The sequence below is a fragment of the Mustela lutreola genome, chromosome 15 (assembly GCF_030435805.1).
Source record: "Mustela lutreola isolate mMusLut2 chromosome 15, mMusLut2.pri, whole genome shotgun sequence".
Classification (NCBI taxonomy): domain Eukaryota; kingdom Metazoa; phylum Chordata; class Mammalia; order Carnivora; family Mustelidae; genus Mustela; species Mustela lutreola.
Window position 1 is genome coordinate 367675 of NC_081304.1, and position 13767 is coordinate 381441.

General features: G+C 54.9%; 1 protein-coding gene and 1 pseudogene across 2 annotated transcripts in view; one reads left to right on the forward strand and one right to left on the reverse strand.

Moving 5' to 3' along the window:
• The window catches only part of TBCD (tubulin folding cofactor D), a 156129-nt gene that overhangs the window by 113285 nt on the left and 29077 nt on the right, over window positions 1-13767 (reverse strand). For both annotated transcript variants that reach the window (XM_059150186.1, XM_059150185.1), the window contains exons 9-13: window positions 13286-13418; window positions 7713-7849; window positions 6477-6537; window positions 5521-5595; window positions 209-303 (exon numbers count right to left, since the gene is read on the reverse strand). In XM_059150186.1, coding sequence (XP_059006169.1) covers window positions 209-303; window positions 5521-5595; window positions 6477-6537; window positions 7713-7849; window positions 13286-13418 — 501 coding nt within the window. The remainder of the gene's footprint in view (window positions 1-208; window positions 304-5520; window positions 5596-6476; window positions 6538-7712; window positions 7850-13285; window positions 13419-13767) is intronic.
• On the forward strand, window positions 12194-12611 carry LOC131816954 (small ribosomal subunit protein eS12-like; annotated as a pseudogene).

Genomic DNA, 13767 nt, shown 5'->3' on the forward strand with positions numbered 1-13767 from the left:
GTCAGAAGCCCAGAAAGGTCAGCACAAGAAGAAAGGGTGAGAGCCGCAGGTCTGGTTTGCGCTCTCCTGCACACCAACGTGCAGGCAGCGAGGCCAGAGGCCTGGGGCGAGCCCGCGGCAGCCCACGCTGGGGACTCAGGGTGACATGAAGCACCCAGCTGGCCACGAACGGTCCTGACGATGCAGAGCAAACGTGCGCGGTACTTACCGTCCTCGAGTCGAGAAGGGAGCAACAGGCCTCTTCTGCCCAGTTCCGCCAACGCCAGACAGCCACCATGCCAGGCGTTGTCCGTCTCCTGAAAACTGAGACACACGGACAGCCTGAGCCTGCGACGTTCGTGCCGACTTCTCCCACCCCGCCCTGGGCCCTGGGGCCTCCCTAAAACCCCCTCGTGAGTCTCCCAACAGTCCGCTGGCTACGGAAGCAAAATACTGCAGCTTCATTAAAGGGAAGCACCGCATTCGGGCACTTCTCTTCAGATCTCCCAATGACAAGCACCGGTCCTAGGTGGGCTCCACATGCTGCCGACACGGAGCAGCCGCAGATGCGCGTCAGCGAGACACCCAAGCTCTGCACAGGGCTCCTGTCACAGCAGCGCGTGCCGGCTGACGACACACCCGGCGACTGACCCCATTCAAGGCACTAAACCTGGGGCCTCGTGGCACAGCGATTCTATCCAATTCCGGCCAGCCTATGTTAGCAGAAAGGGACAAGGAGACCGCTCTTCCTCCTCGCCTGACTTGAAGGAGAGATTCAACAGGGAGAATGAAATGCCATTCAGAGAACGGTTTTGCACTATTTGAAACACTGGCTTTTAATAAACAACTGTAATTAATTAAGTCGTAGTAAAATTGTACACTAATAAAATGTCTCCGGAAGTAGTTTGGGGCTCTCACTTCCAAGTGCGCCCCGGCACCACGGTTACTGAGAAGCGGTTCTTAGATTGGCAAGGGCTCTCCTGAGAGTTTCTCCACTTGGCTGCCAAAATAAACATGGAAATACACTTCACCAAAAGCAAGAGACGTTAAAGGGCTCTTTTCCTATTCTAAATCATCAAGTGATGACAAAGAAATGTTTACAAAAACCAGATAAACTGCACTCCTCGCTAGCAACAACACAGGAACAATCAGAAAGGACAGAGTGCAGGCCCCTCTGCTCACCCAACAGACGCTCGCAGAGTCCCGCCCAAGCGCACGGGCCTGCGGACACGCACTCCCTGAGACAGACGAAGGTGCTGCCCGGGCCCTCACCACCAACCAGTGCCAATTTCTACTGACAATTATAAATTTTTAAGCTACAGGTATTTTTCTAAGTGTCTGTCACAAAGGCTATTTGACCATATCAAAATTGAATACTGCACTTCGTGTGCTTTAGGATTTTAACTGGAAAGAGATGCTGTATGCTTTTCATAAGATTTGATAACATTTTAAAGAACCTTATAAAAGATCAGCGTTATGATGACTCAATTATCAGTAAAACAACCACCAGTTACACCAATGTCTGTTTCCGAACTAAATGGACTGCTGTTTGTCAATGGCTACGGAAGGGCGGCATGACCTCCGTCAGGCCTGCGGCTTGAGGCAAGGAAGACCCTCGCCTTGCCGGCCCCTACTCTGCCCACTCCAGGGGGGGACCCAGGACAGTGCCTCCCCGGCACAGTGCCTGGCCTGCAGCCCGACTTCTGCCCATTCACTCTCTCCAAGGCCCCACCTGCACAAGCAGACGTGGACGCAAACACGCAGACCAACAGCAGGAGCATCACTGCCTCGGCTGAGCCAGGGAACGCTAGTGCTCTGCAGAGGGGCTGAGGGCAGGCTCCGCCCAGACCCAAGTGCAGGGCAATCCTGAGAGGGTACAGGGTTACAGATGAATCAAGACCAGCAAACGGCACAGCCATGAGTGGGTAGACTCAAGAGAGAAAAGCCACAAAGGCCTCAGGGACCCTAGCCTCATATCTCCAAGGGCAGTAGTAAGCACCAAAGGAGAAAGACCCCAAAAATGACCAAGCGGAGCATGTGGAGGGCAAGCGACCGTCAGTGTAGAATGAACAGTGAAGACATTCTCGTTTATCTTGGAAGGACACAGGAAAAATGGTGCCCCTGGGGTACCGGGAGGAGGGACACTGTGTACCGGGGCAGGTCAGAGAGAAGCACTTCACCATCTTTCCTTTCGTTTTGAATTTTTAAGTAAAATAGTACCCAATCAAACGCAAAGATAAAACTAAGAGACGAACAGAAAGGAGCCATGTGGCACATCTCCTGCTGAGACAGGGGGCTGCTCCCAGGGCCACGGGGGTTCCACCAAAGGTTTCTCAATGTCACAGAGATTCCGAGAAGTCACAGCACCCACAGCACACCTACGCCTGGGACCTGGGGCTGCCGTCTATCTGCTAACTGGAGACCCCCGTGCGGTTAAGTTCAGACGGCCAACACTACACCCTGCACAGGCCACCAGGGCCTTGCTCCCCTCCCGCAGCCCCTCGGCTTCTGAGGTGGACCAGACTGCTGGTCTAGCACACACTATGTCTGGGGTTCTGCCCTGAGGTGACACTGCTGGGGCCAGCAAGGGCTAAAGCACTGTTTTCTAAGGGGGGCGGGGCCGCAGGCATGGGACTGCCGGCCGCACACCCCGGGGCTGGACGTAGGGAGCGGCAGCTGCTGGATGATGGCCACGCCACTCACACTGGTCCAGTGGGGCTCACCGTAGGGCCCCCTGGGGACAGGTGTGGCTTCGTTTCACAGAACCGGGCCTGCAGACGGAGCAGGGAGTGAAGGGCCGTCCTGGGAGTGGGGTATGCTCCAATGACGGAATTAACACCCTATGACGGCCCCTTCAGAAGAGCCTATTCCAGGAGAACACAGCAGGAGGGACGAGATGGTACCGGCATCTGTGCCAGGCCATCTGCCAGTCCTGCCGCCCACCCCCACTGCACACCCCCTCCACCGAACAGGCTCCTGCTTTCCAGGCTCTCAAGCATTCTGGGCTGGGCTGAGGGTGACTCCACTCTGTGCCCAGTCCCGCAGCCGGGTACGTCATGCCCATCCAGGGAAAGGCTGACTCTGCACTCAGGTCCTTTCCCTCGATGTCCCGCTTGTCACTTTGGGCTGCCAAGCCTGGGAAGCGAGCGGTAAAGCAGTTTCTACCCTCCACTAAATACCAAGACTAGAGGAAGACGAAGGCGGACTAAACTATCAAGGACGAATGAAGGAGACCACAGGCGCAGGCCGGGACAAAGGGCCATATGTCTGGCCAGTAGAAAATATGTTCTAGGAGTTTGATGGAGACACACAAGGTCAAGGGCCCTAGGCCTCCAGGCAGAGGTGCCGTGAGCGGTGAGGGAGGTGCAGGAGCACTGGAATGGCCACCACCAGGAAAGCTGGGACCAGGGACGCCACCAACAGGGGGCCGGAGAGGGCAGGTGTGAAGGGAAGGAAAGAGCCCGGCAAGCGAGAGCCCGAGGGAGGGCTGGGGAAAGAGACCCCAGAGGGTCCGTGCAGAAACGCTCTGAGGAAGGAAACAAGAAAAGACCTGAGGCTGACCTGCCATGCCTAGGCAAAGGGGCCAGGGAGGACAGGCTGGGGGTGCGGGCGGGGGTGCGGGGCGTTGGTGCTTTCCACCCTCCCAAGGCCTGGCTCAAAGTGCTGCCCTCTCCCAAGACCAGGGAGCTCCACCACAGCCACACAAGCACCGCCACTCGTCGCTGCCCGGGGACTCACCGCTGCGCTCGGGACCAGCGGGATCCCGCACCGTCCGCACACTCACCGCTGCACCCTCGAAAAGCCCAAGAGGACACCCTAAGCCAAGCCAGCAGAACCCGCACACGGATGGGGAGCACTCTCCTCCCCCACAGTCACAGCAGGAGCACAGGCTGCCCGCCAGGCAGTTTCCCCTGAAGACATACTGGCCACACAAGCAGCCCTGTCACTCTGAACAAGGGGACACTTGACATCCTATTCCCTAAACTCCTCCAGCGGTCAGAGAGCGGCTGGAGATGAAGTGCCAGGGAAAGGCCGGAGGAGACACGCATGCTGTGGGTGCTCCCGGCGCAGTCTTGGCCACTGACGCACAGGACCGAGCACCCGCCAGGGCAGACAGCTCCTCTCCCTACCCACATGCCCTGGCAGCCCAGGAGGAAAACAACTGGGGACCAACCAGCAACACCCTTCTTAGAAACACCTGCTTCCAAAACCCAGAGAGAGGTTTCCCCAGGCAAAGTTAAGAGGCCTCTGGGACAAACCGTACCAAAGATGCCTCGCACACCACAGTGCGCCCAAGACCACACCACGCTGCCCGGGTCTCTGCCCTGCTACTGCCCGCAAGACCCAGACTCAGACCCCAAAAACCCGCAGCCTGCATAGACATCCCTGCCCACACCCACATCATGGGCCAGCCAAGGGCCTCCCAGATGCCTCCAGAAAGGCTAAGCCAGATAAAACACAACCATGACCCCATGTGACTATTAATCTTTGAATTTTTTTAAGAGGCGGCAGGGAGTGGAAGAGAGACAATCCCAAGCAAGCCCCACTCCCAGCAAGAAGCCTGACGCAGGGCTCAACCTTACCCCAACGGAAATCATGACCTGAGCCCAAATCTAGAGCCAGACACTTAACTGAGCCCAACCAGGCGCCCACCACATGCCACTGTTTGAATTTAAATCCAATAAAATTAAATTAAATGTAGAATTTTTTAAAAAGCAGAATTCGGGGCGCCTGGGTGGCTCAGTGGTTTGGGCTGCTGCCTTTGGCTCGGGTCATGATCTCAGGGTCCTGGGATCGAGCTCTGCAGGAAGGCTGCTTCTCTCTCTCTCTCTCTCTCTCTCTGCCTGCCTCTCTGCCTGCTTGTGATCTCTGTCTGTCAAATAAATAAATAAAATCTTTAAAAAAAATAAAAAATAAATAAAAATAAAAAGCAGAACTCACACCAGGTTATACAAGCCTCTTTATAAGGTCCACAGTCACATGAGGCAAGCAGCTACGACAGAAGCAGATCTGGAACATGCCACACCACAGACCTTCTCTCAGATGTCACCCCAATGACCCCAGGGTTCTTCAAAGAATGATATGGATGTATGTACATGTTCAAAACCACCTTCTTCTTCTTTTTAAAGTTTTTAAATGTAATGGGATTTAAGCTGATAAAAGAAATATAACAGGGGCGCCTGGGCGGCTCCGTGTGTTAAAGCCTCTGCGTTCGGCTCAGGTCATGATCTCAGGGTCCTGGGATCGAGCCCCGCATCGGGCTCTCTGCTTGGCAGGGAAACCTGCTTCCTCCTCTCTCTCTCTGCCTGCTTATCATCTCTGTCTGTCAAATAAATAAATAAAATCTTAAAAAAAAAAGAAAAAGAAAGAAAGAAAGAAATAGAACAGAAATAACTAGAGTTTTCAAATTTAACTTCAAAAGGAAAACAAAACGGCTCTGGAAGCTCTGACAAGTAGCTCAGCTGAAAGAAAGCACACACGGACGCGGGAACTGCCGCTGCTTCTGACCAGAAGCGCGTCCCCTTTGATCTTCTCACATACCTGAAACAACCCAACACGGACCCGACCACATCGTCCGCCGGCTCTTTGGGAAGCCTTGCAGCCATCCTGCCGATTCTGAAAAAGAGAGGCGCCGTCCATCAGCATCAGCAGCCCGTGGTGAGGGGACAGTCAACGAGGAGCTGCCCCGACAACTTCCCTCCCTCCAGAGAACGGGAACGAGTGGCAGACGCAGAGCCAGGCTCACACGCACTCTACACAAGGCCTGTTAGGGAGCCTCACCCCAGTGACATACACGGACCGACACACATCTCCTGAGGGGAGGGAGACAAAGGGGAGGCCTCGCTCACGGGGCAGCAGCCGGCCACTCATGGTCGACGGCACCCAGCCCCAGACCTGATACCCTGACCCCCCCACCCCCTCCACCTGGCGGGATGTCCTGCTAGATACCCCCGACCTCCCTGCCCGGGCAGGAGGCTCTCTGCCCAGCCCACTCCACCCACATGGGACACTGGGCCCAGAGGCTGCCAAAGTGAACGCCTTCTCCACGCAGGCACCTCTCTGCAGGCCGCTCCCTCAGGCGTAAGAGCAGACCAACACCACCTCCCCGCTCAGGGGCTCGGGGACTGCATGAGGCTGTGCTAGCACCTGCTCGCTACATGGGGGCTCTGCCTGCCTGTGCAGGCGGCGGACAGGGGCTACGCTGAGCAAGAACAGGAACATCTGAAAGGTGCAGAAAGGCAAACTGGGCGCGCTCATAATTCTGTCCACTCTAGCCAGAAGGTGAAGAAGATGAAGGAGCCTCATTCCCTGATAATGATTTTTAAAATGAGAACATAGAGCAATGAACATATATTAGAAAAAACTATTCCACCTTCTAAAACCCTCTAAGCAGTTCACAGCTCTCAGTCGCACATGAAGGCTGAACGGCAGGAAGGTTCCTTTATACGCCGCTGCCCCCGGGCCCGGCTCCCCCCAGAGCGACGGCGGGCACCTACCCTTTGGCCGCAGACCACCGCACGATCGTGTCCTGGTCCTTCAGCCCGACCAGCAGCTGCTCTGCAAGGACAGAGGAAGGCCAGGCCCATGAGCTCCACGCACTCACCCCTGTTCTAAGGTAAGTTCTTCACCTCCCAGACTGAAGGTGTCCCTCATGAGCACCATGAAGGGAATCACATGAATCATTTTAATTACAAGGGGAAAACATCTCCTTTTCCTTGTTTTTAAATAATGATTTAAAGCCAACTCTTGCCATTGTTGCTAAAAAGTAAACCCATGCATCAGGGCAGAAAGCACCAGTGAGGAAGACTCCCCAGAGATCAGTGTCTGCAAGGGGCAGGAAAGGGGCTCTGGTTGGGGTCTCAGGCACAGGCCAGACTTTAGGAAGAGCCACACAGAGGCCCAAAGAAGTGGGGAGATGTCAGAGGCCTCTCGGTAAGGGCCTGACACGTCCCACTCAATGGAGACCTTGACCGAGGGCACCCAGGCAGCCTGAGAAGGCCCAGCATGGAGGAAGGACAGGAGCCTGTGAAGAGGTCATGTTCACTCTGCCCGGGGCAGTGCAGGACCTTGGAAGTGGGGGGAGCAGTAGGTGTAGACAACTCTGGGAAGCAGCTCATGGTGAAAGGGAGGAGAGCGGACATGAGGAAGAGCCAGCACTAGGGGAGGTGTGCTGCTGTCCCTCACGGACAGCAGGAGACCCCTCAGTGGGGGACAGGGGGAACCTGGAAAGGAGGGGTGAGGAAGGCGGGCAGGTGTGCGAGGCTGCTGCAGTGCAGCTCTGCCCCACTCCGTGAGCAGGAGACACTCCCTCGGGTAAGAGGAGGGCAGGGCCCAGAGCTCTGCAGGTCTGCAGCGGGAGGGTCACCGCACGTATGTCGGGTCAGGGAAGCCACTACTTTGTCGCTCCAGGAGAAGGCCTGAGGCCACAGGCCGGATGCACCCAGGTAAGGCACAGTGGAGGGCTGAGGGCAGGTACTGCGGTAGAAATACAAGGGCTCGCACATGGGAAGCAGCCAGTAAACACAGTGACAGGGCCAGGGCCGAAAAAGCCACGGGCATCAGGACCACAGGCCAGCAGCCACAAGCTCCATAAAGGTGAGGGTGGGGAGGGCCACGGAAGGCCGCGTGACACCAGCACAAAGCGGGGAGGAAGGCATGCAGCCAGCGCAAGGCCCCTCAGAGGAGCCCCACCAGCACCCCCAGGACCAGAGAGCGGCAGGCCCCCTACCCACCTATCACGCTCTCCACCTCCTCAGGGATGTCATAATCTCCGTCACTGTCGGGGGTCTCCACCTGCGTCTTCGCCTCTCTCTGACTCTGGGCGCAGAGCTGCAAGTTAGCGGCCAACGAGCGGCAGCCCCGCTGGTACCTGCACAGAGAAGCACCACCTCAGACCCACGGCCGCTCCTGCTCGCGCCCAAGAAGAAGGTGCCCTGATGACTGAGGTCAGAAACTTAGTGTCCCTTAGAGTCTTAGCGGGTGCCTGGGACAATTCCTTGTGTCTTACAGAAAGGAGACGGAAGGAGCAGGGAGTCACTGCCGGCGTCCATGAGGGCTGCCAAGACACGGAACGACCATTCTGAGCCACAGAACAGAGAGTGTCATGCAGGGCTGGGGGCAGACAGAGGACCGAGCAGGACCACAGCAGTGCGCTCAACAGAAGCAGCAGCGAGGGCACGCGTGGGGCCCACGGCGTCAGCCTTATTCACAAGGCGCTCTGCCTCCTGTCCCTACTGCCTCCCAGGCCCTTCGCCCCCTGCCCTCTAGAGCTCACTCACTGGCCAGCGCCTGCAGACACGGTCTCCAGAGCCTTCCTCTCAAGCCCCAGCAGGCGCAGTCCTCCCTGCCGCCCCCGTCTGAGCTGAGACCACAGGCATCACCCGTGTGCCATGAGGGCACAAGCACAGGCCGCCTCCCATGCCTGACTGCACGGCTCCTGAAGCTCTGGCTGCCAGCTTCCCCAATCTGTCAAAGGCTACCCAGAGGCTTGTGAGGCTTGTGACGGGACAGACGTAAGGACACGCACAAAGGCCCGTCAATGCCACCTTCCCTCCTGGAAGGTGGGCGCCAGTGCGCCACCCCGAGGCAAGCACGAATGGGCCAGACGGGCGGGTGGCCCGGAGCACAGAAGGTGCCCAAGTCCGGGTACAGAGCGCACCTGGGGCTGCAGCCCGAGGCGGACTTCCAAGCGCAGACAACTGGTGCTTCGCAGACGGAGCACAGAACCCGAACCAGCCCCGGCACTGCTAAGGGCAGCCCGCAACAGCTCATTAACTCCACGGACCAGTTTCCAACTCCGTTTCCAAGCAAGTGCGGTGGCAGGCAGCCCCTGGCGGCCCACTTCAGATGTTCACGCAATCCTCTCCCCTTGGTGTCCCCCCAAACCCAAGGACTCCTTCAGATCGGGAGGCCACAGCAGCGAGGGGACATCCCTCCCCCAAGAAGGCTCAGGAAGACTGTGGCTTCCGTCTTGCCACCCCCTCACTCAGAGCACACGCCCACACTGTGCACTGCACTATGGAGAGCCCCGCAGCAAGAACTCGGGGAGGCCCCCAGCAGAGAGCCTACAAGGAATGGAGGCCTAATGACCGGGGTGTGCTTGGGTGCCCCCCCCCCCAAGCAAGGAGAGCCTTGAGATGGCAGCTGCACTGGCCAACACCTTCCTGAAGCCTTAGACAGACCCTGACCACAGGACCCAGCCACGTTACACCCATTCCCAATCCAAAGAAACAGGCACATTAAAAATGCATCATTTTAAGCTACTAAATTTGGGGGTACTCTGTAACATAACTGTGATGTTGTCATTTACCATAAGAAATCTACATTGGATCTTTGTCCATTTCTGGATTAAGGAGGTCTTCATTTATGTTCATGAAGTGACCTTTGGAAAGCTCCCAGGTCTCCTAAGGATGGGGACTGGTCACCATGGAAACCAATCACATGACTGGAGGGTTGGACTTTTCAATCTCACCCCCTGACCTCTGAAGAGGGAATGGGGCTGGAGGTTTAGTGAATCACCAACAGCCAATGATTTAATCAATCATGCCCCTGTAATGAAGCCTCCATAAAAATCCAAAAGAACAGGGTTTGGAGAGCTCCTGGGCTGGTGAGGGTGTGGAGACCGACCCGAAGAGAGTGGTGTGTGCAGACAGCACACAGCCCTTCCCCCACACCTCGCCCTGGGCATCTTTTCCCTCTGGCTGTTCCTGAGTTGTTTCCTTTTATTATAAACTGGTGATCTAGCAAACAAAATGTTTCTGTGAGTTCTGTGAGTTTCTCCAGCACATTAACGGAGGAGAGAGATGTGGGAATCCCAATTTGTAACTGGTCGGTCAAAGCACCAGGGACAACCCGGACCTGCCACTGGCATCTCAGTAACGGGGGTTTGAGGGGGTGAGACACGACCATCTCCTCGGACTGAGCCCTTAACCTCAGGCGTCATGAGGAACCAGATACTACCTTCGGGTAGACAGTGTCGGGAACTGTGAGACCCAGGAGTTGGCTGGTGAAAAACCACACCTCAGAGCTGACATCGGAACGGAGCGGTGGCTTCACAGTTACCTACCACATCAGGAGGTAACTGATCTGGGGAGAATGACGCCAACCACCGCAGGCTTGTCCTCAAGACCACCAAATGCCCAGCACAGGGCCTAACAATGGCTGTCGTCCTGGCTCCTGCCTCCTCAAATCAGGACACATACTGATTATTTCACAGGAAAAGCACTCACCCTGACCCACAGTAACCAGAAACTACAAAGATGATTGACTTCAGGCTGCTGTCGGGTTTACCTTTCTGCAACCAACTAAGTCATAAGCCAGCCACCACTGGCACACACGAGATGACAATCCAGACTGGGATTCCGTTCCACACAGCACAGAGGTGCCCAGGGGCACCCCACTTTCACATCTCTCTTCCTCCCCAAAGGTACTTTCTAAACCGCAGCACAGGGGAAAAGAGCCCAAGCCGAGAGCAACAGTCTTGCCCGGTGGATGAGAAGAGATTCATGACTAGAGAGATTGCGAGTATCTGGAGACAAGTGTTGGAGGAAAAGTAGCTCTAAGAGGGAAACCCGTAACTGCACAGACGTCTCCTTGGACCCTTGCACGACCCCTAAGATGTGCAAGGACAGGCAGGCCCCAGAAGCACCGTGTGAGAGCAGCTGGGAGGCTGAGCTGCGCTGACTACTCTACAGAGTCAACGGAACCCTGGGGAGTCCCTGGGATGGGGGCCCACCAAGGCAGACCAACCAGCCGTGCGCTGGAAGTGAGGAGCGTGCGCTCCAGGGAAAAGGAACGGGAACAAGACCACCCTGACAAGGTCTCAGAAAGAGGGAGCAGCCCCAGTGAGTTACCAGCCTACCAAACGTGCTTACTCCTCGTCAAGGGGAGATAGCCAACAGAAGGACACTGAAAATTGAACAAAAATGTAACAGTGGAGATAAAATGAAGAGAAAAAAAATGAATATGGAAGAGAGAGAAAAAGTAGCAAGAGGGTTGACTTCCATTAAATGGACATGGAAATGCAAACCGAACTAAGTAATTATGGCGCTGAGTTACTCCCCTTCACATGGCCCCTGCAATGACTAATTTTATGTGTCAACTCGACTGAGAGAGCACCCAGATAGTCGTCAAGCATTATTCTGTGTGCTTCTGAGTGTTTCTGGGTGAGATGAACTTTTAAGTTGGTAGACTAAATAAACCAGTGTGGGTGGGCCTCGTCCAATCAGTTGAAGACTGGAACACAACAAAGAGGCCAACTCTCCTCTGGGGTAGGAAGGAATTCTTCGTGCCTTTAAACTCCAATGCCGTTGTCAGCTCTCCTGGGTCTCCTGCTTTCTCACTCACCCGGCAGGTGTTGGGACTTGCCAGTCTCCAAAGCCACGTGAGCCGATGCCTTAGAAGCGTCTGCACACAGGCACACACATCCTCTCAGCCTGTTGGTTCTGTGTCCCTGCAGAACCCTAACACAGTGCTGAACACTAATTTTCCTTACTTTTTTTTTCCCAAGATTTTATTTATTTGTCAGGGCGCCTGGGTAGCTCAGTGGGTTAAAGCCTCTGCCTTCGACTCAGGTCATGATCCCAGGGTCCTGGGATCGAGCCCCGCAATGGGCTCTCTGCTCAGCAGGGAGCCTGCTTCCTCCTCTCTCTCTGCTGCCTCTCTGCCTGCTTGTAATCTCTGTCAAATAAATAAATAAATAAATTTTTTTAAAAAACAAGCTTTTATTTATCTGTCAGAGAGAAGGGGAGAGAGAAAGAGAAGTGAGCACAAGCAGGGGGAGCGACAGAAAGAGGGAGAAGCAGGCTCCCTGCTGAGCAAGGAGCCCAACATGGGGCTCAATCCCGGGATCCTGGGACCATGACCAGAGCCGAAGGCAGAGTTTAACCATCTGAGCCACCCGGGCAGCCCCTGAATATTAATTTCCCATGGCATTTTGGAAACTGACCACTAGCATTTAGTCTCATAAACAGCTTCTTACAGAATCAGCTGTATGACCCAAAAACTAATTTCAGTAAAACATCACACCCTTCTCTAGAGTTTGCTGGAATTTGAGACAAAGGCTGAGCTGAACTTCACCAAACTCCTCCCAAAGCACCCATAACAATACTTGAAATAAACCTAAAGACTCTCGGCCCTTCCCCACCAGCACTGAGTCACGGGATGGGGGAAGCTTGAGTACCCTCGAGGTCCGGTTCCCCCATAACCCACGGCCATGGCCAAGGAAGGCCCTGGAGGGGTCATGGACATTAACAGTGCTTTACAGGGGGCTGAAGACCACCAAACCCACGGAGGCCTCGCACGTGGACTTGACGAAGCTGCCAGAGCCATCTCTGTGCAGCTGCGGCAACTGTGCGGGGCCCACGCGTGTGAAGCTGGTGGAGGCTCTGTGCTGAGCACGTCAACCTAATTAAGACCGACGACAACAGGAAACGAGAGCAACGGACGGGCCTCTGTGAAACTGACCGGGAAGGGAGACCCCGCAAAGTGGCTGGTGTAGCTGTGTGCTGGTGCAGGACTACGGCAAAGACTCTCAGGCCAAGGATGTCCTCAAGGAATACTGCAAACGCGAGAAATGAACAAATACAAAACTTCGTTCTTGTTCCTCACAAAAATACAAAAACAAAACAGAAAACCTGAAGACTGTTAAAAACACAGTACTCCGGGGCGCCTGAGTGGCTCAGTGGGTTAAAGCCTCTGCCTTCAGCTCAGGTCATGATCCCAGGGTCCTGGGATAGAGCCCCACGTCGGGCTCTCTGCTTAGTGAGGAGCCTGCTTCCTCTTCTCTCCGCCTGCGTCTCTGCCTGCCTGTGATCTCTGTCAAATAAATAAATAAAATCTTAAAAAAAAAAAACAAAAAAAAAACCACACAGTACTCCGAGCACAGCAGAAGTCTGTTTCTGTGGAAGCCACTAATTCTAAGGCTTCTGTTAACGTCAGATGGTTAGTTAAGACCGCTTCTGTCGCAGGCAAAGGCAGCTTAAGGAGTGAGAGCTTTCGTCCTCCAAAAGGAGCTTCCACTGTGCTTTCTCATTAATGGGGCTTTCCCTATAATGAGGCCAAACTGGTAAAGTCATACTGCATCTGAATAAGGTCCCATAAAATGCAAAATCAATCCAGCTTGTTATCCTACCTGAAAGACGTAGAGACAGAAAAAAAACTAAAAGGAACACTTTTCCTTTCCAAATCAGAAACACTGCTGAGACTAAGGAAATGAAGTGGAAACAGAAGATAACAGTGTTCTCAGTCATGGTCACCGCAGCCCTGCCTATCGCCCTCCCAGCCTCCCCGACCCTGCTCTACCAACCTCCACGTCGCCACCCTGGGCTTCAGGAATGTCAGTCCCAGCCGCTGCACAAGCTTCACCCCAAGTTTCCGGAGCAGGGTCTGGTTGCTGTCGGGCAGCCGGCAGCTCTCCAGGCACTCGAGAACGGTGGCAGCTGCAAACAACAGCATACACAGCTCAGACTGGTGGGCAGGGTCTTCTGTGGTCTCCCAAACTACACCCCCTGGGTTTGGCCCCCACAACATTAAAACCACAGAGGGATCTACAGAGCCCAGATGCGGTGTGACGGCCAGATGTACCATGGACCCCTGAAGCTCTGCTTCATAGAGAACCCCTCATCCCACGTCATTTCCCAAGCACAGTGAGAGTTGAATCTGCTCAACTTTCTCACTATGAAGCCACAAATGTGCAGGCTGGCAAAAAAAAAAAAAAAAGAAAGAAAGAAAAGACAAAGAGGAGCCCCAGAAAGAGCAGGAAGCCACACAAAGCAAAGAACAGCTGAT